Here is a 26696-nt window from a genome sequence, read left to right as displayed (position 1 = left end):
CGTGGGACGTGCATGTACGAGGGCGAGATCATGGCTTGGAGCGGCTCATGCACCGCCTGGATAGACTAACGCATGCTAATTTCGTTGACTCGTAAACCGGCTCGCGATGGAGAAGCGTCGTGTCGGGCGTTGAGATTCGGCGCATGTGCGTGTGATCGAAAGAAAAAAAAAAAACATCTGAAAAGTGGTCCTTGGGTGGGACGCCGTTTGATCGATCCATCAACAAGTAAGGAAGACAAAATCGACGCTATGGCTGACGATGCCTTAGTCAAAAGTGGACTGTTGGTACAAGTAGCTTGGCGTCTTTTGCGCCTGGAGCAGGAAGAAGATTCGATTCTGCCAGCCTGGGAGCTAGAAGCACACGCCACGTGCGATTCCGACACCTGTGGGGTGTTCCATTCGCCCATGGAATGAACGACTTTACCCGGACACGCAAGGGTCCCTGCTAACACAAGGCCAAATTTAAACCTCGCTCTGCCCTGAATTGACCAGATTGCTGCTTGGACACGGTGGAAGATGCCGCAGCTGAGGCATCAGCTCCGTCTGCGAGGAGAAAAGCTCCTGTTCCAGACCGACCAAGTAATATATTAAACCCCGCTTTGGTCCGTCTCATGACGCCGAAATTAGTCTTGTGCCTGTGTTGCAACGTGCTTGGATGGAGTGGGCGATTCTGAGTTGCAGGTCGTGGTCAAGCCGTTTTGCCTCGAAGCAGTGGACAAGATTGAAAAAGGGCCTCTTTCCCTTGGCCCAGAATGAGTATAGAGAGCAAACAGCCTTCAAGCCGCTGGAATTGGGTCCAATTGATGTTTCAGATGGAAGCCGGAAGAGCATCTTTCTCCTGTCGTCTCTCACGATAGCCACTTCAATGGCTGGTGACACAGCCGTGTATACGATTCGGCTTGCTGCGGCAAACAAAGATTGAGCTATGCTTGAAAGCATTTAAATTTCCGGGTAATGGCGCCACAAGGGCCAGAGGTGGGCGAATATGAATATGATTGTGAGGCATCCGCGATTTGATTTCACTAGCCATCTATGCTGTGGCCAGGCTTTCTTCTTCACCACTGCAGATAGCCAGACAACAAGACTCAGCGGCTCACTGATTATGCACGCAAGCTTCCTTGCCCAGCATACCTACTGCACATCATATATGGGCAAAGCAAACGAATGGTTGAGCATAGGGTAAAGTGGCCAAGATCGAGGAGTCGAGAAGCAGTCGCTGGGGCAAGATCGAAGCTAGTGCACAAGCATGCTACTCTATACTGCAGCCTTTCCGTAAAGAGCGAGAGCTGGCACTGTGACCGGGATTCTGCTGCTCCTTCGTGTGCCTGAGAGAAGCTCAGCGGCCATCAGGTTCCCGAACGAGCTGGATATACTTGTAGCTCACGAAATCGATGCTAGCTGATATCCATGACACCTACAGAGTCGGATTGGGACATTCGGGAGCTGGCTGGATAGCCACGTCAAAAGAGGGGCGATGTCGGCGTTTCATTTTCTCATCTATAATGCCATCTGTCTTTTGCAAACCGATATCATCAACTGGATGTCACCTGGCCCCATTCGCTCTGTAACTTCTCTGCAGTCTCTTAGAAAAGTGCAAGCAGAGGAGAGCAAACAGGCCGTTGACAGAAACTTATCAAGCTGTGAGGATACCTCGAGATGAAAAAGTAGGCCGAGGTCTTGGACCCAAACTGAAATTGCAGCTGCTGTCTAAGTTTTGAAAGGGTGACATCGGCTGCGTGCAGGTCTTGGTCGTACGGCACAACTGCACAGGTGTTACGAACAAGCCACAACGTGGTTGATAAGTTGGAGAGGCTGACAATAGCGTGGCAGCAACGCCTCTGCAAAGGGACCCCTTTCCAGATGTGCAGGTCATGTCTGGCTGAATTACCGCATTGGCACCTTGGCTCCAAAAACAACGCGACATCGATTGGGGCTATCCAGCTGCCCTCTCAACCTGCTGAAGCAGCCAGTGGTCGGCATGTCATATAGAGGTAGAGTTTGGGGAGTAGCACAGTGTGCGAGAGGTCGACACTGGACAAATATTTGCGTAAAGCCAGCCAAGAGCAGAAACAGGGCTCGCCTGACCTGGCGTGATCCGGATCCACAGTCCAAAGGCATCTGATCTAAGCTAGCAATATCTCAGCGAGATTGGGTCGACGGGCCATCTCGCCATCTCGCCATCTTGCAAGGCAGCAAGCGGTTGCAACGGGGTGCCACCCGCACGCAGCTATCGGAGCGCCACTGCTTCTAGCCTGGCCACCCAGTAGCTTAACACGGACACCTCGTACTTCACACGGAGCCGATGATTCTCGTAGACTTAGTTTGCAGTAGCAATACCGCCTAGTCTTGCCAAGATAGATTAGCAGTCCATAGCATGTTTGGAGTGACTCCTTTGGTATGTCACCAAGTTAAGCCAGCCGCTGAAGGAAGAGGGTCTGCTTTGAAAACTGAAGGGGTTGGAGATTTTGCCGGCTGTTTTTGTTTTCTTTTTCTTTTGGCAATGGATCATCGTGGCCACAACAGTGCCATTCGTTAGGCTGTGGTGGTGCTCCTTTTTGCCTGCATCTCGTGTTCAGTAGACGAATACTAGGCTCGCACTGTCATGACATTCATCGCTGCAGACGCCAGGTCGCCTGTATGGGATGATCCTGCTACTAGGCCACGACATGGCAGGAAGTGAACAGCAGCAAACCGCTAGTAGACCGCTGACCGAGGAGCAAGTGTCGGGTTCATTGAGCTGCGGCCGTCGCTAAGTTTAGGACAATGGCCCACCAATTGTAGGTTCTGAAGCCATACTAGCACGATGCATGGTGACCAGACCCCAGTCGAAGGGGGCCAGATTTACCGCAAGAGACCACGCCATACAAAATACTACATGGCGCCAAGGTTCCTGGTAGGCGAATACCACTAGGAGCACCGGTCGAAGGAAAACGCGGTTGCTGAGGACGGCAGAGAGCGCTAACTGGGGGCGAAAAGAGAAGAGAGTGAGAGACAGTGCAGCGAATACAGTACGGAGTAGAATCTGTCGCTTATGATTTAACGTCGCATCGTCTTGAAATTTCCTTCCAGACTGACCGGGAGGCGTTGTCCCTTGTACGGTATCGACACCCTCTAGCATCCTCAACGAATGATTCTCAGGCCACGGCGGGCAGAATGAGATGGCGCCAACATAGGGAGGCCATGGATCCGGGCACACGAGTGGTAGGTATTGCCAGTGATGCAGCAGGAGTATGATGGTTTGTAGTCTATACGCGGGATTAGACACTTTTCCAACGGCTCGACACAGGCAAAGACGGAACCACTCAACTATCCAGGCCAAAGTCTGCTACAGTATCCAGTTACGGCACTGAGAGGCCCGATTCTGGGGACCGCAAATCTGGCATCTCCCCTGCCCCAAAAGCCATCCCAAGTGAGCGCATCGGCGGTCATGGTTGCAGGACTAGCACGGTATGACGAGACGAGCAAAGTGACGAGAGTTCTGGATCGTTTGAGATCCCGCCGGCGGCCGGCGACAATTGCTGCTACCGGTTGCAGTGGTCAGCTGTGATCCTGCATGGAGATGCATGCACGATCCTCCCTGTCGGCTCCTTGGTCTGTCCAGATCTCGCAACAGCCTGATGACGATAGCACTTGTGCTCAAAAGGGTGCCACCGGCAGCGACTGCTGGATTTCGCAATGATCAGGCGTCTCCAGCTCTCCAGCTACAGTACACGCCAATTGCGTGCCGCATCCCTCATCGCGGTGTCTGCAGCATCGTGAGCAGAGCCGGTAATCAGATGCAGTGGCCGATGGTGGATTTGCTAGCAGCACCATGCCCAGCAGCAAAGGCTGACGATGTCGGCAGCCGGGCGTCATCCTGTCGTAAAGGCAGGGCCTCGACCCTTTTCGCGCCGGGCTCGTGATCGTAGATGTCTGATCGCGCCGATGAGACAGGCACATCTCACTGTGCCGCGCGATATGGAGTAGCAAGGTTTAGTTTACTAGTACTTACTGTAGTCCCTGGGCACCGCCTTACTCAGAGTCGGTGGTACCTGTAAGCTCCCGCACCGTCGACTCCAGGCGTCTCCTCAGGCATCTCAGTGCTAAAAAACGCAGTACGGGGCGCGAGTAGGTACTCTGTAGGTTTTGAGTACAACGCCCCGACCGCTTCTGTGCTCGATTCAGTTGACACGGGCTGCCAAGCGTCTACGGCGTGCATCCAACGCCCAACAGCTGTCGCCTATACCCTGCGTACTATCTTTCTCCTTTACACATGCATTGATGTGGAGGAAAGAAGGAGGGGACAAAAGGCTCTTTGGCTTTGCGCATGCATGCAAGCGCGCGATGTCGTTCTCAGCGGAACTGCTGGTGCTCGTTGCCGGAGGAAACTTTCGGGCACAGAGCACGCGTACCGTGTACATCCCGTAGACACACGTGGCGCCATGTGTCTGCGGTGAGGCCGTGCATGAAGGCTGCTGAATGGGGATGAGCAGGTGCGCTCCCCAGAGTGGCTTAGGCTAGAGCCGATGCCTCCTTCCCCGTTGTTGCACCCCTACAAAATCTCTGCTGATCTCGTCTGGAAGCGGGCCAAAAACCCCTGGCGTCTCTTTCCGTTTTTTTTTTCCCGCTTTATCTCATTTATCTCTGCACCGTTGGTACAGTACGTAAAAGGTTGCAAGTACGGGGCATCTAGCCTCGTGGGCTGCTGCCAAGGGAGGGAGGGACCAGTGGCAGGCAGGTACCTACTACATAGACTCGTATCGCCTACGCATCGTACCTGCTGTGGTCATACTGTACGGTGGCATAGGCCTGGTCCATCATATTTCCTTCTCCATGATTTGATCATTTCATCTCATTTATGCTCCGTCCTGTTCATGCATTATCTCCCCGTTGCCACGACCCATCTTTGCGACTGTTCTCGAAGCGGCTGGCTGGGCCATCGAAGCAGGGCTGGCTGAACCACTGCTGGATACTGGATACTGGATTCTGGATACACCTGCTATGTACGAACGCCAGTGACGGGCAATGGCTGACTGAGGGCGTCCCCATCAGCTGGGCTGCCAGTGTCAGTCGACTTTCTCAGCTCCGCAAACAGGAACCTCCATCAAGAGGCATTCTCTGCCGCGCGAACACTCCATATCGTGGCGTCAAGAAAGGGCGCGAATCGAGATCAGGTCGAGCCAAATCAAACCCGGCGCACACCCTACACTTATGCTGGTCCCGACGACCAAGACTGCGCGCATCGTATCGCATCGTACATATCAGACCTGCCTACGCCCACGCCTCCGAGCTCCCTGCGCAGACGACGGCGCTGTCTGCATCTCAGCCGCCCCTGTCACCGCACTGGCTGGCTGCTTCATTCCAAGCACCGCACGAGGCGTGTGGCTAGCAGGGGAGAGGGTCCACCGCATCTTGGCCTGTCTTCCTTTTTTTCCACGGCTTCCAGCCCTCACTCCCGCCCTTGCCATCGTCATCTTCACCCCTCCCGCCGCTAAAGGAGCAAGGTTCGAATTCGAGGTCGTAGGCTCACCCCCTGGGGCCGGCATCCACGTTATACCCTTCCATGTACATACAGTATCTGACCGCCCAGCACAGTTCGCTAGCTCGGACGCAGAAGCAAGTGCAATCCAGCACCGCGGATTTGCCTGGGTCTTGGTCCCCACCCGCACTCATCTTGCTTGTCCCCAATCTCTCGTCTTGGGGCCGGCCAAGGGCCTCGTTAGGGCATCCTCCCATCTCAGAAGGCTGTCGTTGGACCCCTGCCCATTGGCCACGCTCAGAGGTGTACGGAGTGGGCTCCGTACTGGCTCAGCTTGAGGAGCGCCCATCACCCAATTCTCGACGCCACTACGAGGTCTCTCTACTGCTAGATCTCTCTGCCTGGGGCCCCCGGTCTTGTGCGCGCTGGGAAACAGCAGCTCGGCGACGGGTCTTTATTAGCATCGTCATTTATAGCCTTGTGCTCGCTTCCCTCGCCCTGCCCTCTTCTCTGCCAGTATTTAATCCCAACTCATCGCTGCCGGCCCCCCACGTCTGAGCCCGGCCTGCTTACTCTCTGATAGCTGGACGGTATATGCCTATACCTTGCCTACATATGCGAGTCCGCTGCGATCATCCTCGGCCCCGTTTGCAAGTCGCCAGGCCAGTGGCCACTCCACCGCAGACGCCGAGCTCGACCCAGCGCTTCTTGTGCCCCTAGCATTTGTGCTAAGTCAGATGTATCGACGACCCTGACCTGACTTGCGCCAGATCTTTTGCTTGCCACACACGCTATGGAAGCGGGTGACGTTGGAGCCCGACAGAGGTACGTTCTTACTCGTGCATTCCTCCAGGCCTAGCCGTTTGATCGTACGCCCCCCCCCTCCTCTGAATCTGTGGAATTATTAACTCACAACTCCCCCCTCGTTTCTCTCCAGTATTGGTCCTTCTTCTACTCCTACGCGATTTGAACTTCAGCCATCGCAACCTCCCCATCCACTCCCGCAGCAACGAGAAGCCGTCGACCGACGGTATCAGGACCAGCCTGTCATGGCAGCAGCCTCAGTTCTCGCCCCTAACGCTCACTACCCTTCTCAGTCATATCCATCCAACTACTCTTCTCACCAGCCGTCGTCTGGACCAAGCGTCGCCAACATGATTTCCTCAGAGCCTCGACGACCGTCCCCCGATAACGAGTCCTCGGCTCGCCAGTCGCTGCCGTCGATTTCAGAGGTCATTTCTGGTGCGCGACCCGGGCAGTACCCTCCACCGGCGCATGCTCCTCTCCAGCCCGGCTCGAGCTTGCCTTCACCGTTTGCTTCATCGGCTCGACAGTATCCCGAAGCCGACAAGCACTCTTCTCAACCTCTGCACGCTGCCGCCTACCCTCGACAGGATAGCCACCCCGCGTACTCTGATTCTCCCAGGCCACCATTCAGCAGTGGCCGACCTGGTCTGCCCCCTGTATCTGATCGCCGGGCGACTCCTCCGATGAAGCACGATGCCCACCCTCTGCCGCATCACATGGTTGAACCGCCGAAGCCGTCTGATCGCCATTCAATGAATGGCGTGTACTCTCAGCCGCCGCCACCAACTTCTATTCCGTACCAGACGGGACCGCTCCCGGCAGGACAGCAGCCGCTTCCCCCATATCAGATTTCCCCCAGAGGCCATGCGGCTTCGCACATCTCAGGTCAATATGACCCTCGGCCGGCGCCCACACACCTTGAAGAGGCCGACTACGGCAGAGCCCGATATGACAACGGATCATCGCGATCATTTGAGAGCTGGAGCTACCAGGAGGCCCTCAGTAGAGTGAGTGACTGTCACGGGAAAAAAAAAAAAAAAAAAAAAAAAAAAAAAAGGGAGCGCAACCACTAATGGACAATTATAGATTGGGACTTGCTCGCGAACGATTTTCAACTTTGCAGAGGCGTATGGACGGATCGCGCAGGAGCAGCATGGATCTCAGCCGATTCCCGAGCGCCTTCCAACTGAGCGGGAGGTGAGCGATATGCTCTCCAACGTCGAATACCTCAAGCGATCTCTCGAACAATGCAGAGAAGTAATCGTAGCATCGCTCCAGAGCGAGAGGGCTCGCGACGGCGCCAAACCAAAGGGCCCGTATGACGACGACCAGGACGTTCAAATGTATGGCGACTCAATGAAGCAGTCATATGGCATGACAGAAGTTAAAAAGCGCCGCGGTGTAAGTTTCGAACCTGGTCATTTGTGGCTGCCACCTGTCCCATGAACCATGCTAACAAGCTACAGCGTGCCGCCCCTCCTGGCCGGTGCCACAGCTGCAATCGGATCGATACCCCAGAATGGAGGCGTGGCCCTGATGGTGCCAGGACGCTTTGCAATGCTTGCGGCCTCCATTACGCCAAACTAGAGCGCAAACGCCAACTCGAAGCAAGATCGCTACGGCCCAAGCCTGAGGAAAGAAGCTGAGGCGGTAGCACCAAGAGGGCTTGACAAGATGCTCCACGCTCTTCACAGCTACCAAAGCCGTTGCGTGATGGTTTTCTGTTTTCTTTTTCTTTGTTTATCTGTATGGCGGAGCCTACGAAGCGGAGAGCATGCTGATGATCCCGAAAAAGACATTCAACATTTTTTATCTTCTTGACAAAACATTTTTTGCAGAACAAAATACCCATTTTCTTGGCGAGGGCCTGCATGGAGAGTTTTTATTGTACATGTGTTTTTGAACACGGGATCTTGGGATTGGGCGGCAAATAATCATGGCATTGCAGGCGTTGAATAATATACACTATAGGGTCTGGGCAACATTCACATTTGATGATGAGATTTTGTCTTGGAGACAATGATGCCAAGTTAGCTTTGGATTTCTTTTCTTTTTCTTTTTCTTTTAGATGACACTTGATTGTATCTCTGTGCTACACTTGCCGCTTTGGCAAGGGCAGAATGAGAAGGAAACTTTTGAAAAAATAATATCCCCATTCAACGTTAATATGAATCATATAAAGGATTGACGAAATGGTCAGCTGCAGTTCCTTCCTGCTTGCCTCTGCATTTGACTACAGCCAATGTAGTTCCCCAACATGGACTGAATTTCTTTTTTTTCCGGTTTCCCTCCCTCAAATCAGGTGCGTCATGGGCAAAGGTATACAAGTAAGCTTTTTATGTAACACGGACGGTAATTGGCCCATCTTGCTTTACTAATGAGATCGGGTCGGGGAAGATACTTTGTCTGATTTAGAACAAAAATTAAGAGAGATCTTGGGGAGGGAGAAAAAAAAAGAGGGGGTGACGCTGTGTTTCGGGTATAAAGAAGGGTGAGATTAACCGCAGCCCTCCATGTCTGGAAATACCTGTTTTTTTTTTTCTATTTTTGAGGGGTGTGTGGGAACGATAACGGGCGGCATTTCTTTTTTTTTTTCTTTTCTTGTTTCTTAGTGCTGATGCGTAGGAAGATAAGGCTGTGAAGTTACTGTAGGTAGGTAGTCTTTTTTGACAACCGTGGAAACCAGATTGGAATTGAAATCTGAAACGAGATTCTAGTGGGTGATACGATCTAATAGATGGATAGATTGAGACGTTTTGCGATGATGGCGAGAGGGAGAATTGTACGTGTGTGTAAACTAGGCTCTTTTCTTTCTTACAATTATCCAAGATGTAGGATTTCGCGTCCTTGGTCTGGATCCTTACTCCCAGCCATTCTTTTTCTTTTTCTTTCATCTTCTTTCCTTTTTCTTAACTCGGGTGGCGGCCGAAACTCTGGCTTTTCAGCTTCAACGGTCTTCAGCTTCAACGGTCTTCAGCTTCAACGGCCCCCTGCGCTTTTTGTTATGTTTGCTACAGTATGGTGGCGTGATAAAAATCCTTGGCTGTCCTTGTCCTATCTTTCAACTTCAAGAAAATTGGTGCAAAGTATACAGTACGCAGGTATTAATAGTATATTGTGGAAATGAAAAGGAAAGGCGCCTAGGACGATGCAGGAGTCATCACAGAAGTCATCACATGCACATGTTCAATAATGCAACCGACTTGCATGCATCGTAAAGGAGGGGGGCAGCTCATTAACCTGAGAAATACATACAATAGAGACGGGAGAGTTATTTAGCGATGCTTACCTGCTGCTGCTACTATTTTGCCACTCCTATATATGCCTCTCCCTCGCATAGATACTGCATGAAATTCAGGTTGTTTTCTGTCACAAAAATCCTTTAAACCATGCAGGCGATATTATATTCTTACTATACAGCATACAACCGCTCGTGCACTTTTAGCGTGAACCAAAGCAAAAAAAAAAAAGAGAGAGAATAAAAAAAAACACAACCGGGTTGGGCGGGGGGGGAGCTGTTGGGCGAATCAACAAGCCCCCCTCCCCCCCTTGCTTTTGTGGAATGGACGGCTGAAAAGGTGAGAAGTGACGGATCGGCTGTCGGGTAGCTGCAGCGCCGGATATGCATGGCCCTACGGATGAGGAAATGAGAGAAAATGGGAGATTTGCTAGTAGTGCTGTAGTGGTGAGAAAACAAAAACGGCGAGGAAACAAAAAAAAAAAAAAAAAAGAAAGGAAAATTTTATGTGATGTGTGATAGAAAAAAAAAGGGGGGAGGGAGGGGGAACCAACCACCATTACGAGACGCATAATGATAAGAAAAGAGAGAAAGATGCTGGTACATGCATACATTCATGTTGCAATGTGTGTAACCGAACCATTCTCATGTATCTGTCTCTTTTTTTTTTTTTTTTTTTTTGTCTCTGCTTTGTTGTTCTCATTCTCGGTTCTTGGCCTCGTTTTTCTGATTGGGACAAGGCCGTGACATCCCTGCAGCAAAGACCGGGGGCTGTTGGGTTTTTCCTCGACTTACACCAACATCGTCCCATCTCGATGAAGGCTCCAATTTCAGAACCCAACACTCAAAAAAAAACATCCAACAACAGAAGCTATTATTGATACAGTAAACGTTTTTTTTTGTTTTTTAGCGCTCTTTTCTTTGCTCCGCAGCATCATCGTAGCCCGGGGCCGTGCCGTGCCCCGGAATGTCCGATGCGAACAGAAAAACTAAAAAGAGAGCCAACAGATATAAACGCGTGGTTTTCTTTTCTTTTCTTTTCATTTTTTCACATATTCATGAGCACAGAGCAGCCGCTGGCGCACTGCTAGCCGGATCTGGATTGTGCACCGGTGTAGGTACGTTGCCAAACATGGAACCGGTATATCATGACATGGACATGTTCTTTTTTAGTGAGACAACTGTCGAAGTACAAAGGAGGAGTGGTCCCATTTAGAAGCGTAAGAAAAAAAAAAGCAACTTTTTTTTTGCTCTCGCTTCGAACTTCAATTGCTTGGCGCTGCTAAAATATCATGCCATGGCGTTTGCTTTTTTTCCCTTCTTAGCACATACTGTACAGTTTCATAACCGCGTTGGAAAAAAAAGGCCTGTTCTCCAAAAAAAACGAACAAGTCACATCAGCTAAGAGAGCCAACTCGTCACATCTCATCAAAAACAAGGAAAGAAAAAAGACCCATGAATTCAGCCACGCGGCCGGGAAAAAAAAGAGGACCGGCACAGACCATGCAAGGGTTTTTTCTCTTTACTGGTGATTTTTTCTTTTTTGTGAGTGAGAAGTGAGAGCTAAAAAAGATGCATGCAAGATATGCAAGGCGAGCCGGAAATTGGTCCCGAGGATTTTAGTCTAGTATACTTGGAGGATGGGCTTAGTGTAAGTGGGCTGGAAGAAGCCGAGAATGTGAGGAAACAACAACGGCTTTTGGCTTTTGGGGCAACGCAGCTGCAAGCATGCATGCGTGCATGAAACAGGGACAAGCTTGCTCGTCTCTCGCCCTCGGCCTTATATTTTGAGAGCGAGCAGGTATCTCGACTCTCTCCTTTTGTGCAATTCTTGTTCTACGTCCAAGGTGAAAGGAGGGGCGTGTTCTTCCAAGCCTCACCGTCGCACGAGGCTGGAGAGGGTGGCGCGGAAAGATCGGACAGGCGGGGAGCCTGCTGGACTTCATCGGACACAAGGACGCGGAATCTTAGTCTCATGGTGTCTCCCATCGTGGTGTGTGTACAAGTACAGAACGCTTTGTGGCACGCTGGTGCTCGTGCGTTGGCCCTTGCCTTGTCTTGTTCTTGTTCTGTTGATTCCTGTCGTTTACCTCTCTCCATCTTTGGCGGCAGATGCTTTGTGCACACAGACTTGATAACAAGAATGTGTTACGGGCTACACCATATTTGTCTATATATAAAGATTTCCAAAACAACAAGTGACGCTGGACGAGCCGCTGTGGCACGGTGGGATGCATAATGGACAGTTACAGATACACGTACATGGCTTGTGTTGCATGATGGATGGATGGAATGAGGCCAGATATAGAGAGCCAAAGACTGTATCAACAACCTGTTTAACATCTCAAGCCACAAGCTATATAAGCTATAAGCTACATAACCAAAAAGAAAAGGACAGCCAGTAAGAACACAGTCTCGCAAACAGACTACGAGTCTGCAATATTCCATCAACACAAGATTGAAAATCTCAAACATGCCAGCTCAGGTCACACTCTTGTGTGCGTTGGCATGTATAGAGGCTAGCTGCCGTAGCCAAATCTTGGTTCCAACTGATTGAATGTGAGAGGGCAATAGGGCCAAAAAAAAAAAAAAAAAAAGGGCAAGGCAGCCGGGCTGTGGCGTTAAGCTCGTATTATTTGCCGAGCACAGAGATGCACCGTGAGTAACTGCAAATCGCCAGTCTCTTTTTGTCTTCCTCATGCAACTTTACCTTGCATGCATGATATACCTGCTCTTTCCTCGCCGGATACAGGACTGAAAAAATAAAGACAAAAATAAAACAAAATCTGGGAAAGCATAGACATCCGTTTTTGGTATGCAGTGCGCGAGTACTTTGTACCCGGATGTGATTGTTGCAAACGACACGATCCCCCCTGTCCAAGTGGCTTTTTTTTTTTCTGTGGCGCGTCAGGAAGAGCTGGGGGTGTCTCCCTTGGACCATCAAATACGTGTATATGGATGGGGTTGCAGAGCTGAGCTGAAGTTGTTTAATTTGCTGATATTTATTGTACGATGGAGGTGAAGCATGACTCTCTTGACTCCGCCCGTTGCCGCACGCTCTATACCTCGCAGCCGCAATCCGTGGCGTTGACGGAGATGATGCGTCTGCCGGCATAATTGAGTTCCCATTCCGTGTCTTGCTGGTCTACAGGACATGGCAAAGATGTGCTTGTGCGGCGGTCAAAGCAGGCGCATTGTATTGTCATGCTTGCACCCGAAGCTGTACAGTAAGTAAGCGGCTGTTGCCCCGACTATCTCCCAGCAATCGAATCGACGATGCTTACCGCACGAGGATAGTCAGGGCCGGGGTGCCATCGAGAGCCAAGCAGGGGGTCTCGACGGCTTCGATCGCAGCCGATGGCCAACAAGCAGACGGAGTACTTGTACCCTGCAGCGATCATGGGTACCCGCACGCTTGGCCGTTTCCGCTCACTGTCACAGCAGATGCTGCTCGGCTCGCCTGAGATAGATTGCGACAAGTCAAGAATAGCAGTGCTAGCAGGAATCCGGACGTGACTGATCACCATCCCCTGGGCAGGGTAGCACTGCTAGACGCAAGCTGCAGCAAGCAAGCAAGCAGTTACTAGCAGCATGCTGTAAGATGGAAACCAAGGACAATGTAAAGGCATTTGCAGCAAGACTTGGCATGTGGAAGAAGCATGTATATACACTCCTGCGTACGTACAGGGGGGGAGGGCCCAGAGGACGACTATCACGGACAAACCCCCCTTGTCGACGCTGCGGCTGGCCTCTTGATAGCGACGGCGGTTGCATCACACGCGTTACGCAGGACAGAAAATGGCGCTGACCGTTCAAGTCACAGGCATCTGGATGTCAATTTCCGCCAAGTCCCGGAGAGCGCCGGCCGCTGCCCAAGCCATGGTAACGCTTGGGCATCATGGCATATGCAGCTACGCAGCAGGACTGTGCCACAGCCGCACGACGCCGGCTGGGATGCTTGCTTGGACGGCTCTGCTGAAGTAAAGAGTGGGTAATGAGTGGCCGGCGAGGGATGCGATGTGAGGCAAAACGAGCAAGGCAGTGTTGCGTGGGAGGCTGCCACTGCGTCCCTTGTGCCAGCATCAGTGCCGCCACAGCTCTATACTGTACCAATGCTTGGAGCTGTAGTATATAAGCATATGCACAAGGTGTGTGTGCGCATCAATCATGTGGATGGCCGTTTGATGGCCGCAGCAGCCTCGCTTTGCGCAACTCCAGGAGGGAGTGGGCAGATGCATCGTGCCGGCCTTGAGCGGCAGCAAAGGCCGAGCTGAGAGAGACACACACACGCATATACAGGGGGGGGTGAGTCCGTCTTTGATTTTCATCTTCCCTTTGGTCTCGTGAGAGGGCCGGGGGCAGCGGTTTTCCCCTTGGTCGTGTCAGGCCATCTGCTATAGCACTGTCGTAGCGGTATCCTCCTCCATCGTAACTGACACATACTACCGCTACGGCTATCGCTTTTCCCGTATTAGACCCTCCTGGGCCTGAAAGCTAATCTGGGAGTCCAGCTGCTGCTGGGTCTCCCAGGTGATTGGTACACCCCCGTCGTGCTGGGCCCCCTCCTCTATTCCCAGATCATTTTACGATTGGGAACGATCCACTACTCCGCCACTCGCTTCATCGACTATCGAACTGAGCTACTATAGTTCCATCGTGTTAGCAGCTCTCTAGTGACTGGAGCCGTAGATTAGGTACAAAAGCTCTTGAAGAAGCGAGTTACGTGTGAGTGTCGAGGTGGCAGCAGACAGACACAAGAGGAGACGGTAGACAGTATCACGAGGCTATCCATGCCCAGACAAGGCAATGTATCAAAAAAAAAAAAAAAAAAAAAAAAAGGCTCAGGCATCCATGCATCTGCATATTACAAGCATGTACCAGCCCAGGAGTACTTGGTCTAGAACTCGTACTGTCTTCTCTGTCTCCAGGATAGATCGAACCACGCCGTCCAGGCCAATCTCCAACCTTGTCGGCTCGAGGCAATGAGACTTCAACCGTCAAGCCACCCTGAGCACGCCGCAACCAATTATGGCCTCGAGAACCGGGTATGGGATGGCCCTCCTTGTAATTAACCATGTGAGTCCGTTGCCAGCCACGCGGGTCTGGAAAAGTCTCAGCCCCCCCCCCTCCTCAGCCCTTCGTGGCGGCCCTCTCCACCATCGTGCAGCCGGTGTAGGAAAAAAAAAGCAAACAGAAGAGGGAAAGGAAGGGACAGAGGATCGTCACCCTTGCTCCGTCTCGGAGAAATTAGGGACTCGTTTGATGCCAAAAAAAAAAGAGAGCATTTGAAAAAAAGAAGAAGAAGAATCTGAGATGTGATATTGATGGTGATGGTGGCTCCATGCTTGAGTGACGGAACTGCAAAAGGGATTGGATATTGTTGGATACTGCTGGATGCTGCTACTTGGCGCCGGATGCGGCTGTCACTGACACGCGCCGGCTCGTGCTCGCGATACACGGCAAGCAAATCGACAAGTTCTCGTATAAAACGGCGGGCAGCGGCTAAACGCAGAGAAGAAGCGGAGCTGGCCACGCATTGTCGTTTGTGTAACCCGGAACTTGGCCGTTTGCTGAGCCGTCCATAGGGCCAGCACATGCTCATGTAGTATCGCATGCTGAATGCTACCGAGTACAAGGGACAGAGCAGAGCACAGAGGGCAGAGGGCAGACGACAGAGGACAGCATCATTCTCTGGTCGTACTCCTATTAGCTACATGCAGTCACTGTTGCTGCTAATACATACACATACTATACACTTAAACCTCTCATGGGCAAAGTCGGATGCAAAAGAAGAGATCAACGCGCTTTCCCTGGGATAGAACCCGATGTTCCATCTGACCCGAAATTGACAGGAATTCGGGACCGGGGGGCGTGTGTTTGCAACAATGTCTCAACCCATTTTCCATTGGTTCATGCGGGCGCTTCTGCGATTTGGGGGTGCCATCATCTGAGTCAAACCTGCTCTATTCCACGCCTGCTGGCAAGGGCGTTCACCGATGCTGGGCACATGGGAAGTGAGATCGACTCAGATTACTGGACAGGGGATTCGGAGTTTTGACGACAAGAGAGACATGCTGTGGGCTCGGGCTGCGCTCACAGCTGTCAGGCGTTGATTGCATTTACACGCAAGCAGTACAAGTATACGCCAGAAGCAGCCGAGGCGCAGGTACATGGACCGTATCCACGGCAAACAACCCCAGACAAGATGGAAATTTACTTGTACAGTCTATCTGACAAGGGACAACAGCTAGCCGACACCAACACGGAGCCACCACTTCGCCGATTTCCTCAGCCAGACCCATGGAGCGTCGGCGAGATCAGCCACTGGCTCGGCCTGGGCCACGCCCGAAACAAACCTCTCGGGTTCGATGGGCGCCAACACCTTCAGCCGCACCGTGGACTGGCGGATCTGCCCGGAAACAGACCCAGTTGCGTTGTGCTGACTGTACTCTGCGTATTCGATACCTTGCCGCTATACCTTGGCAGCAGGGCAAAGGGTTCCCTGGCATTGCTACCTATGTTTAGCATCTCGGTCACCACTGCTTGCACATTTTGCGCCCTCATTCCTTTTTCCTGGCTCCCCCTTTGACAGCAACAGCAACACCAACACCAACCAGCACGTGGCCCCCGCTGCCTCTCCCTTGAGCCGGTGACGTCTTTTGGCCCCGGCCGTGCGGCTGAAGCGATCCAAGACATGGCGCTTGAGCCAAAATGAGCAGCCGGAAAGATTTCTCCGCTCGGGCATCATTTCACAAAGGCAAGGGAGACAAGGAGGGGCCGCCTGCGTCGAATCCAGCTCCAGAATTATACCAGAGAGAAGCAATCGGAGCAATCATGGTGCTACTGTAGCAATAGCATGCATCCATGGTATTCAGTGGTGCTACTATACCACTACGACACTCCTCGTGAAAACACTCATCCACGGCATCGTCGACACGCCGGATAGGCTCACGCCGTCTTGATACACACACGACGCACACCTTTCCCCTCTCAGCGAATGCCTTCTCCACCAATAGACGACCGCAGATCGCCCCTAAACCTACAGTGCGCCAGATCAGATCAAGATCAGGATCAGGATCAGGAGCCTTCTGCTGCTGCCGTGAGATCTCTCCCGGCGGCCATCTTCTCACCCCCCTTCCTGCTTTCCCGATCTCGACCATCAGAGCAAGATTGCGTTTCGATGTGAGATCTGGTGGGTTTTTTCCACTTGTCTTGTTGCTCGATATACCGGAGTTGAGTTGGTTCCCTTTGGTGACAAGATGACTGCGCCCACCGGCTGCTCACCACCCCCCCTTTGAAATTTGGCTCTTCACCTGGCCCTTTCCCATGCCTTTACCCTGTCTGTCCGGCTGAGTATTGTACTCCGCCTTTTGCGTGATGTGGAGCTGCGCTGTCCTGGACAAACGCAACTCCATCCACTCAATCTCAGCCCGCGCCGCATCTAGCAGCAAACTCACGTCCACGCGCCCACTTAGCCACCTTGGCTAACGAGATCGCTGGGTATCCAGTACTTGTTGCTCTTCTCCTTACCGTCCCGTCGCCCCCTCGGAATCTACTAGTCTGGAGAGTGCTTACGGTGTGAAGACGCCTTGGTTTCCCAAAACGCACAAGTAAAGTGCGCCATAACTGAGGGAGAGCAAACACGGGAGCCCAGGTTTCCACAAGTCACCACGCAGCGCCCCGTTTAAGCCATGCAATATTCCCCTCGTACGATTAAACAAGTACAATTTTTTTTTTTTTTTTTTTTTTTCGTATCCCCCTTTTCAGGAAAAAAACTATGGGTAACTAGTACTGCAAACTATGCTCTAGTTCAACTAAGCCGACTGAAAGCCGCAACCGACGCCTGGCCTCCTTGTTGAAGAATACTAGCCCGCGTGGACATGTTGACATGCAGACAGGGTCTCTGCATAAAGGAGAGAAGAGCGGTAAGTTCCGGAGGGGGCTAAACCATCTACGTTGGTCGCATCTTTGGGTCCTGATCCGTATCTCATCTCATGTTTATACACAGCCATGACTAGTCACTATGACGATACCCACTAACGGAGTGTTTTTGGACATTGTATCTTGATCTAATTCTCTCCGAAATTAGAGTAAAGGAATGATTTTGATAGACAATTTGAGAAAATGGAAACAAAGAAGAGAGTGAAGCACAGATATGTTGGTACGTAATCATGTGTTTTGCATTTATATCGCGTGCCCAATTGCCACGCGGGCGCACACGGCAGAATGAGACATCAGTGAGAGACGTCCGATGCCCCTGACAAGACATTTTTTTTTTTCTGTTTCTCTTCTTCTTCTTCTTCTGCTTCTTTACTTCTCCACTAATATCCAAGTTGTACCCAGCTGACACCATTTCTTCTCCACGTCAAAGCAAAGCAAATGAACCCAACTAAGCTAGATGAAATCAAGATTAGAAGCTGAGAGAGAGAAATACTAAAAGAGGTCATACGCATATATACGAATACCCAGAACGGGACGATTACCCGAGACACGCAGACGCCCTCTCGGAATGCCTGTTCTTGACCGACATGTCATCTCTATTATCCTACCATCTAGACGGGAGAGGGCCCCTCATTCCAGCCCTAGTTTTAGACAAACCCAGATTGGAGGAAGGAAGGAATCACATACATTCTCCACTAAAGCTCCGTCCAGACGGCGATGTCTCTAGCTGAGACTCCAGAAAGGGGGGGCCTTTACCGCTGAACGATATGTCACTTTAGTCTTGTTTGTTCGGATCCGACGGTAAAAATGGCCCCATCTTGAGAGACAAGGGAGGCATCGTCTCTGGGGGGGCGTGTCTTTTGTTTTTTTTCTCTCGTCTTATTCTTCGGGTATCGGACATTTGGATTGACGGGAAAGCTAGCACGTACAGTAGAGATTGTTTTTGATCATTTTTTCTTGGGGGGGTTTGTTTTCTTCTAAAGATTATTGATCGCGCTAACTTGCCGTGTTCGTGAACCGATCTGTGCCTTTTTTTTTTCTAGAACTACACCTTATGTAGTTCTTTTATTTATTTTGATGCTAATGGGAGATGAGGACGCACTAACAAGCTATTGGGCTAAAATACTGATTCTTGACTTGATTGGATGTACAGGAACGCTTTCTTTTAGGTGAGAAGAATTTTTGGAAGACGCCGGAAGGAGTGCTGATACAGGCAGATCTGATGTCAACCCTCATTTTGGAGAATGGGCACTACTACTGCTAGGTACCTGAGCTAGTTCTAGAGTACTTCTATGAGATAATAATACTGAACACTGGTCACCTGGGTTAAATTTCCCTCAAGACACACCTCACAAGAGCAAATAAGTGAGACATATTTCAGGGTTTAAGGATACACACAGCCTGTTGTTGGTATTGGCATCAGCAGGGGATAGAGAGCGGTATGAGGGCAGTGGTAATTAGCTCCTTTTTCTATTTTGGCAATGTCCGATTACTGTATACGGCAATCGCTCTGAGACAAGTCACCGTTGAAGTGTTCAGTTGAGAAACAGACGCAGTTCGGTTACTGGTAGTATGTTTTCTATTTTTGGGGGCCTTGTCTTGCGAAGAGGTTGCGGGAAGCGGTAATCGGGCTGGTCTTTATTTTGTAGATGAACTGAGAACCGAGAGTTGAGAACTGATCATAGTGGTCATGATAGTGTGTGGCTACAGTATTGTAGCTGGGTAGATGCAATAGCCTGGATGGGGTGTAAGAGACGTTGCTATCATGAGAGTGTGAGCTCGTGTGGGCTTATAGCCTGGTAATTACTGGCCGAGACTTGGTGGTGCTATATGTGTATTGTTGAATTATTTGTTTTTTGAGTATATCTTTAGGGGGTTTTTTTTTTATGTATTGGTATAACGAAACTTAGAAACGATGATAGTTGGGTATAAGTTGATTCATCCTCAAATGAGTAAGACGTTGACAAAGATGAATGAACGAATAGAGACAAGACGTAGAAAATGGAGACATCTTTACAAACAAATGAGAAAGAATTACAGTACAGCTAAGAGAATTAGCCTCCATTGTCAAATATACGAATCTATTGCAACAAGAAAGAACCTCTCCCCATTTCCATCCATATGTAAACGTCGCCTCGAACTTAATTCTGTAAACCCTTGGTTATACCACTGCAATCCATGAATCGCAATGAAATAACTCCATATCAAAACACCACCAAGCTTACCAAAGAAATCGTAGAAGAAGAAAAATGGCTATATGGAGTCAATCTTTCACGATCCCAGGAGAAGCCTCGCCAACGCATCCTCTAGGTGATATATGGCGAGTATCGTCGCTGTAGAGAGGAAACATTGCATCTGATCAATTAGGGATAATAAGCTTCATCATGGTGTAATGATGCCTGTCTTGCTAATCAAGAATGAAAAGACGACTGAGATAAAGCAAAGTCTTTGTTGAGTAAAATAAGCTGCGATGACTTCCTGGAATAAGTTACATCATGCTACGTATCAATGTCTAAATCACGGTATAAAACTACTGATTTTTACAGAAATTTCCATCTGTTTCTTGCGAGAATGGCTACAAACGTATCTCTCCAAGCCCAGTAATTTAAACCTGTTGGCCAAACCGACGTTCTTAAACCAGATGTACAAATGGACAAAGATGCACTTGACACGCCGCGGCAACTTTATGTGGAAGAAGCAAAGCATCTGACAGATAAAGCGGCGATGTCTGCAGAGTTCGCATACGACAAAAAAAAACATAAACCAATCAACTTCCAACCGGGAGACCTGCCAGCACCTAGTCTGATCGCCATTATGATCGTCAAGCACTTTCGAACCGTCACAACGAAAGGAAAAGATGATGTGGCCATCAGGTTGGAGAACTTATCCCAAATGAAATATTTGGGAATGGCGATAGACAATTATAAGCCAAATCTCGCATACATCCCGACGGATGTACCATACAGATGGAATCCACAAGCGACTCAGCAACCCCAACCAACTGATGCGCAAAAGAGCAGGAGAAATAAGAAGAAAGCAGAGCTGGAGAAACTGAAGAAGAAACTTCAAGACCGAGCCAAACAGGAGAGACTGCAAGCAGGCCTGCCATATGAACAAAACAAACGTCCATAGTACATGAGTTCAACGTTTGACACTGACGATGAGTCGGGAAATGAAAGCGAAGATGATGGTTCAGTCATTCAGAATGAGGATAAAGATGTTGGTTCATCCATTCAAAGACAAGAACAAACACCAGAGGAGACAACAGACGCCCCAGGAGACAAAACAGCAACACAACGTAGCCCGTGAATTATATACACAATTTCATCTATTAGGTAGCTTATAGAAGCCAATCTTCTTCAGTATAGTATAGTCATATATATAAACAATATGCTTTGCAAACTCATTCATGGTTTACATTGTCCAAGTTTGCGCTTTGATGCTTTCCGCGGCATCACATCATATTGCACTAGCTCCCAATGCCAACGTGTTCTCATCCAACTGCTCTCCCATCTTCACTCCCGTGAATCGAAAGAAGGAATCTTCATATTCAATCAGCTGAAGCATTGCAAATTCGTAGGCAGTCGGAATCTTAGCTCCAGATGTGTCGCCTAGATGTAGAGAAAAAAAGAACCATCACAAGCAACTGATGGCGTCGAATGCGTTATTCTTGTCAAAGAAAAACAAAAGGAAAAAGAAGAAAAAAAAAATTATGCTTGGTATCCAATGAGATGCCTGCTCTCGGCAGGCAGTATCCAAACTCCAGGCTTCAATGCCTCATCATGCTCCGACTTCAGCAGTCGTTCCCTCTATCCATTCACTCTTTCTTTTCCGCGAGCCAACACTCTTGTCTGACGTCGTCACCGCAGGGCCAGTGTTTCTGAACTTCCCGAGGAGTTTGGGCAGTCCAGGGACATCTAATCCGCTGAAACCATGGCCTGCGCTTTCCCGCTCACCAATGGCTATAACAGCTCCAATAAGATCGTGGGTAATGGCATCGTCGACAACGCTATCATGGTTGTAGCGGGGGTGAGCGTCGACAAAATTTCGAATCCATCGCGCGGCAGTGTCAAGCTCACCGCTCGCTCGCTTGCTGATGAGAGAGAGATAAGTTGACAGCTCACAACGGGTTTGGACATCGACGTTGACGCTGTCAAGATAGCTTTCCACGATGGGGATCAGTCCTGGGAAGTCTCCGTCGACTGATCCGTTGATAATCTCGTTAATCGTCATCTCCTCATATTCCTCTTCAACCGGCAGAGTTCCGGGAGACCCTGGCCGGCTGGGCATTGCGGAGCCCGGTCGACTATCATCGCCAAAGACGGTGTTTGCGCGTGATGGTCGGGGTGGGAAGGGATTTTTGCGGAAGTAGAACTTGTCTTTGAGAACAGCATCCACGCCGTGAGCTCGCTCCATATTCTCATCCACCTTTTTGATAGGGATATAAAAGTTGAGGTCAAAGGAGAGGATAGCTCTTGTGACCAGTACCATGAAGACTGAAAAGGCCGCATTCTCAAAGTCGGTCACCTGGATTTCCATGGACCGAAACTCGACTCTCCATCCAATGTTGTTGTCGGCTGGCGGGGGCTTGAAACGCATGTGTTGCCAATTAGTCGATTGGATGTTTTCGAAATGGTCAGTCTTTTTCAAGTCAAGCTCCTGGAGATCCTCCTCAAAGATGACAATGGGATCTCGAATGAACAGATGGGCAAAATGGGTAGCCAGACGGTCATCCATACCGCCTTCCATAAGCTGGGCCTTGATCTCAGGGTCAATCACCAGATCGGGATCGAGATACTCTGGTCGTAGTCGTGGGTTTGTAGAAATGTAGGTTGAGTTGGAGGCATATCGTGATTTGGGTATCCTCCAACGGTCATTTTTGAGGGGCTACAGACGCATGTTAGCTTTGGCTTCCAGATTTGCTGCTGGGGGAAAAATATAAAAGTTCCTGGGAAAAGAAAAAATCTTCACCTTTTCACCAAGCTCCTCTGGCGTCCTGCAGTCGACTGAGCGACTAATTTGATTCCACCGCACATCGGTGCCAGCCAAGAAGCCCTTGTAGATGGGAGTTGCTGCAGTCAACGCCAACATGATGGGGCCCAATGGGCTCAGCTGATCGTACAGCTCTCTGCCTTCGACAATATTCTTAGCCTGGAAAGTAATTTGAAGACAGCAGCTTCCCATTCCAAAAGCCATTGCATCCATGTGAATAAAGTTGTCTGGGGCGGCTCCGTTGCGCACGTCATCGTCCTCGGGCCAGTTGTGTAAGTCGAAGTTGACGGTAGGGTCCTTCCAGGGGTTGGGGGTATTCTTGTCGTGGAAGATGGGCACATTGACTTGTACCTTGCGAGTCCTCCGAGAACGGATATTAGCCGCCAAGGTAGGGAAACGGATGTGAGGGTTGGCGATTTCGTCCGGTACAAACTGTGAGCGCAGCTTGGGTCCGGAGGGAGGGTAAAATGGGTAAGTGAATTGGCCCGGAACACCAATCTGGGGAAAAGTAGTGAGTGTAATGGGGAACTCGGTGGGTAACATGTGCTCCTTGGCAATCTTTCGGCGGAGCTTCATGTCAGGCTCAACACCCAAAAGCTCCTTCAATCCAATGCCCCATGGCTTTCCAGGTGTGGCCTCCAACATGAAGCGGCCAAACTCTGGATGAAAGACGGGCAACGTCTTGGAGGATTTGCTGCAATAGCTAATCAGATGGCTGCTCGGAAGTTGAGTGAGGCTGATGGCTTACCTTGGCTTCCCAGGCGGCTTCTCGTCTTGAAGCGCAGGTACACAGCCGGCTTCAGCAAGCTCCTTATCAGCTGCAAGGGCTGTGAGGATTTCAGCCTGTCGAAGAGATAGGAGCACCTTGGGCTCATCCTCTGCGTAAGTCACAACAAGATACTCGACCTAAAGCATTGTTAGTAAGTTGAGATGAGAGCAAGCTGCCATGTAAGCTGGCGTGAGTGAGATCTACCTCATCGCCCCATAGCAGAGCATCCCGTTCCTTGCCCTTGGCTTTATTCCAAATCTCCAAAAGTTGCTATCACCATGTCAGCGTCCGCTCAGCCCGACCAGATAGAACAAGGCAATGGCAACACACCTTGATGCCCCATTCTCTGACTTGGTTAGCGCGTAGCTTGGCCTCTGGCCACTCCAATGCCGTTCCCAGTGCTCTGTTTGCTCATAAATCCATTTGGTTAGCCAATTTGTACTCTCCAGACATGCTTCGGTGTGACGTACAAGAGGCCCATGGCGCAAGCGACTGAGTGAGATGATGATGGGAGATCTAAAGGCAAGATGCTCCAAAGAGCAATTCAATGAGGAAGAAGTATGTCGTTGACGGCAGTAGTAATGAGTCGCGATGATCCTGATGACAAAGACTCTGATAAAAGGATATGAAGAATGAGAAATAGACGAGAGAGCCGATTTTTCCTTCTCCTCGGATGGGTCCGCAGGCACAAAACAAGCCTTAAAAGTCCGACAAGCTGGATTAGCCTTGCTTTTCGTGTAGCCCCAATGCCGGACGAACTATTATTAAGCAGACACTATCCCTGGGGATCGGGAATCCGGTCGGCAGCTGAAGACAAGCCCTGGCCCTGGTGAGAGCAGACGAGTCTCTCCGGCCGCGGTGACTGTCCGTTTGAGATGGCGATGCGATGCCGTGGAGACGGACGAGATGCGCTATCTATGTAGAAAGAAAGTGAAGAAAAAAAAAATCTCAGCACTTATCAAATCCGAAGACCCCCACTCCGGGAAGAAGGCGCGCCACCGGGACGGGGGGTCAGAATCGAGTAAGAAAAAACCAAGTGTCGAGGCATAGTCCAATGGATTGTATGCAAGATGGACTACATGACATGATGCGAAATTAAATGGGATGCAGCATCCATGCAGCTGTTTGCTTGTCCAATCCCGTGCCACCTTCTATGAACCCTTTTCTTCACTCTGTCTCCGTCTCCTTGTCTGCCTCGTAGATCTACAAGCTGAAGCCGTTGAGGCGGGTGGAGGCACTCTAGCGCCCTAAAAAAGACATGAAGGCCATAAAAAAGCAGTAAAAAAAGGAATTAATGATATCTAGAGATAAAATCCCTTTTCTCTCCGCTTTGCCCAGCTAGAAACGTAACAGCAAGGTCGTGGTGGATCCAGGGCGGGATTCGAGGGGCCCAGGATTTGTGAAAGCTTAGAAATCCAAGCCGAGCTGGAACATCGCTTCCTCGCACTCGGCCTGTCGGGGGCACAAACGCAGCTCTGAAGCCGGACAAGACAGAAAAGGGCGGAGTCCGCATGCAAGATGCTTCCTAGTGGCCTTGTGCGGGTAATCAATTAAGCCTGGATGCCTATAAACGCGGCATCGTGGACTGACTTGAGCGTGTTACTGACTCTGCAATGGGCGTCTTTCTCCTCTGTTATCCGCCGGGCTAGTCCACGGCTCCAGTGTTTTCCTTTTGGGTGTTGCCAACCAGGGCATCTGAACAGTCCTAATCTAGGTATTAGTTGGGCCTATTAGTTACATATTAGTCCTAGGAGAAGGACAGGATGCCTTGGCTGAAAAACAATGGTTCACTCTTTGAGACCAAAAACCCCCATTGTCAGGTCAGCTGGCAATGGCAACATGCAACGGATGCATGGCGTCATGGAGTATAATGTACCAATATGCTGCCTCCAGGGCAACCAGCCTGCAGAATACTAAATAGGCATTTCGTACATTCGCGCAGCACATCTCCGAGGTGAAGAGTAATAGAATAATCTATTAATCCGGGGGTATTGTGCTGTTGCAGCTCAGTGCCTCTCTTACAGAACGCGCTAGACCTCGGCAAGAGATGTCATCACTTCGGTTGACGACCGCCATCAAGAAATGCATAACCCAGAGCATACCAGGGCAGAGATGCTACTACTGATGCCCTGCAATCTTGTTCCAAGATGTCTCTGTTTGCCAATCGTTGTTACGATTATTAGTTATACCGGTATCCGTCTGGTCCATGCTTCCTTCACCGAATACACCGCGCTTCACCTGCCCCGCCGCCTGCATACATGTATTTATGCCCCAACGTGCATGCCATGCCCATGCCTCGCATCCTTCGCGGAAAAGCTGACGAAGCGGAGACTGGCTTTCAAAGCACAGTCGTTTCTCCGCATCGGAGTTTGCAGACCAAAAGAGAGTTGGTAAGCAACGCTGAAGATTTGTATCACTCGCTGCATGGGAGAGGCATAGCAAAGTCGTACAATACGCACAAGGGGTTGCATGCATAACCAACTACCGGCTGTGTAACGATGCTGATGCCACCTCTGATTGGCCCCGAGCCCAGCAGAACCAACCAGACGTCAACTATCCCACGAGGAATGCGACTATCTCTGTGGCAATCTAGGCCAAAGGCAAGTATGAAACTCTATCCGCCATGTGCGAGCCGCTTTCAACGACTGTACCTGTAAGAGCCGGGGCCTCGAATCAATCCAATGAATGGTCAAGACCAAAGGCAGCAGGTTGTCGGTTCCATGTCCGCAGATGATAGGAAGGGGATGCCTTCTGCCGTTCGAATTGACTTTGGTCCGCCCATGTTTGCACACGCACGACCAAGATGGAGGGGTTCCTCAGATCCGGGCAACTTGACTGGCTGTCCATGGCGGGATTCGCGCCTCGAGATGGCTGTGACTGGCTCGGCGATCAAGCTTTTGCGTGAGCCTTTGGCCGTCAACCGCGGATTGATGTGGGGAAGCACTTGAGCTTTTGCCCTCTTCAGGCCTAGATGATGAGCAGAGCTGGCCAAACCAAGATGGTAGGAGAAAGGGGAGCAAAGATGCGTTGCTGTATTGATCTGAGCAGTCAGTGTGAGTGTGCAGCTACCACTACATTCTGTGACTCCCACCATCCGTCGTTTGTTATACACGCTCTGGCCGTTGAAGCTGGATTGGGGCACGACGTCATGGTTGGCCAAGGTGGAGGGCATGGGCGATTACGTCATAATCCGACATTGTGTCACGAGTGCTTTGCCGTAGACGGCGATGATGAGTGAAAGCAGGAGCAAAGAGGTCGAGATAGATGGGTAAGTATCTACAAAGTGGCAGTCACTGCAGGCTGTTTAACAATGAGAAGCTGCTGTAGGACCCTTGTGGGAACGAATGACCTCCTTGTGGCCCCATCCGTTTCAGAGTGAAGAGCGAGAGACTGTTGGTGACGACACAGCGGAGCGATACGTACCTTGATGTGCATCATGCTTTGCACTGTACGAGGAAGAGCTTGATCATGGAGGAGCAAAGAGCTGGGAC

At 50.5% G+C, this 26696-nt stretch overlaps 9 protein-coding genes across 10 annotated transcripts; 4 read left to right on the top strand and 5 right to left on the bottom strand.

Moving 5' to 3' along the window:
* Positions 1-609: 609 nt before the first annotated feature.
* On the bottom strand, positions 610-939 carry TrAtP1_004016 (uncharacterized protein; the record flags this gene model as incomplete). Its single annotated transcript, XM_066112132.1, has 1 exon — positions 610-939. The coding sequence occupies one exon, from the start codon at positions 937-939 to the stop codon at positions 610-612; it is 330 nt and encodes a 109-aa protein (XP_065968215.1).
* A 5037-nt stretch (positions 940-5976) lies between these two features.
* Positions 5977-8806, top strand: TrAtP1_004015 (uncharacterized protein). 2 transcript variants are annotated; one of them, XM_066112130.1, is made up of 4 exons: positions 5977-6283; positions 6396-7272; positions 7352-7666; positions 7732-8806. In XM_066112130.1, the coding sequence occupies exons 1-4, from the start codon at positions 6252-6254 to the stop codon at positions 7909-7911; spliced, it is 1404 nt and encodes a 467-aa protein (XP_065968213.1). In that variant the 5' UTR covers positions 5977-6251; the 3' UTR covers positions 7912-8806. The 2 variants fall into 2 exon arrangements, with proteins under 2 accessions (XP_065968213.1, XP_065968214.1); XM_066112131.1 differs by having other exon boundaries at positions 5977-6327.
* Positions 8231-12904, bottom strand: TrAtP1_004014 (uncharacterized protein; the record flags this gene model as incomplete). The annotated part of the gene is made up of 3 exons (XM_066112129.1): positions 8231-8274; positions 10486-10492; positions 12788-12904. 3 exons carry the CDS (start codon positions 12902-12904, stop codon positions 8231-8233), a joined length of 168 nt encoding a protein of 55 aa, XP_065968212.1.
* A 258-nt stretch (positions 12905-13162) lies between these two features.
* Positions 13163-13498, top strand: TrAtP1_004013 (uncharacterized protein; the record flags this gene model as incomplete). The annotated part of the gene is made up of 1 exon (XM_066112128.1): positions 13163-13498. One exon carries the CDS (start codon positions 13163-13165, stop codon positions 13496-13498), a length of 336 nt encoding a protein of 111 aa, XP_065968211.1.
* A 982-nt stretch (positions 13499-14480) lies between these two features.
* Positions 14481-15246, bottom strand: TrAtP1_004012 (uncharacterized protein). The gene has a single exon (XM_066112127.1). It carries the CDS (start codon positions 15115-15117, stop codon positions 14617-14619), a length of 501 nt encoding a protein of 166 aa, XP_065968210.1. The 5' UTR covers positions 15118-15246; the 3' UTR covers positions 14481-14616.
* A 462-nt stretch (positions 15247-15708) lies between these two features.
* Positions 15709-18716, top strand: TrAtP1_004011 (uncharacterized protein; the record flags this gene model as incomplete). The annotated part of the gene is made up of 2 exons (XM_066112126.1): positions 15709-16022; positions 18662-18716. The coding sequence occupies 2 exons, from the start codon at positions 15709-15711 to the stop codon at positions 18714-18716; spliced, it is 369 nt and encodes a 122-aa protein (XP_065968209.1).
* A 1326-nt stretch (positions 18717-20042) lies between these two features.
* TrAtP1_004009 (uncharacterized protein) lies at positions 20043-24143 on the bottom strand. The gene is made up of 6 exons (XM_014083664.2): positions 23676-24143; positions 23536-23608; positions 23410-23475; positions 23185-23342; positions 22416-23130; positions 20043-22331 (listed from the first exon to the last, which is right to left on the bottom strand). The coding sequence occupies exons 1-6, from the start codon at positions 23684-23686 to the stop codon at positions 21225-21227; spliced, it is 2130 nt and encodes a 709-aa protein (XP_013939139.1). The 5' UTR covers positions 23687-24143; the 3' UTR covers positions 20043-21224.
* TrAtP1_004010 (uncharacterized protein) lies at positions 20259-20576 on the top strand (the record flags this gene model as incomplete). The annotated part of the gene is made up of 1 exon (XM_066112125.1): positions 20259-20576. The coding sequence occupies one exon, from the start codon at positions 20259-20261 to the stop codon at positions 20574-20576; it is 318 nt and encodes a 105-aa protein (XP_065968208.1).
* A 1751-nt stretch (positions 24144-25894) lies between the features above and the next one.
* Positions 25895-26377, bottom strand: TrAtP1_004008 (uncharacterized protein; the record flags this gene model as incomplete). Its single annotated transcript, XM_066112124.1, has 1 exon — positions 25895-26377. One exon carries the CDS (start codon positions 26375-26377, stop codon positions 25895-25897), a length of 483 nt encoding a protein of 160 aa, XP_065968207.1.
* Positions 26378-26696: the final 319 nt, after the last annotated feature.

Source organism: Trichoderma atroviride, chromosome 2 (genome assembly GCF_020647795.1).
Source record: "Trichoderma atroviride chromosome 2, complete sequence".
Lineage (NCBI taxonomy): Eukaryota > Fungi > Ascomycota > Sordariomycetes > Hypocreales > Hypocreaceae > Trichoderma > Trichoderma atroviride.
Note: the sequence above shows the minus strand (reverse complement) of the source record. Positions and strands in the feature narration are given on the sequence as shown.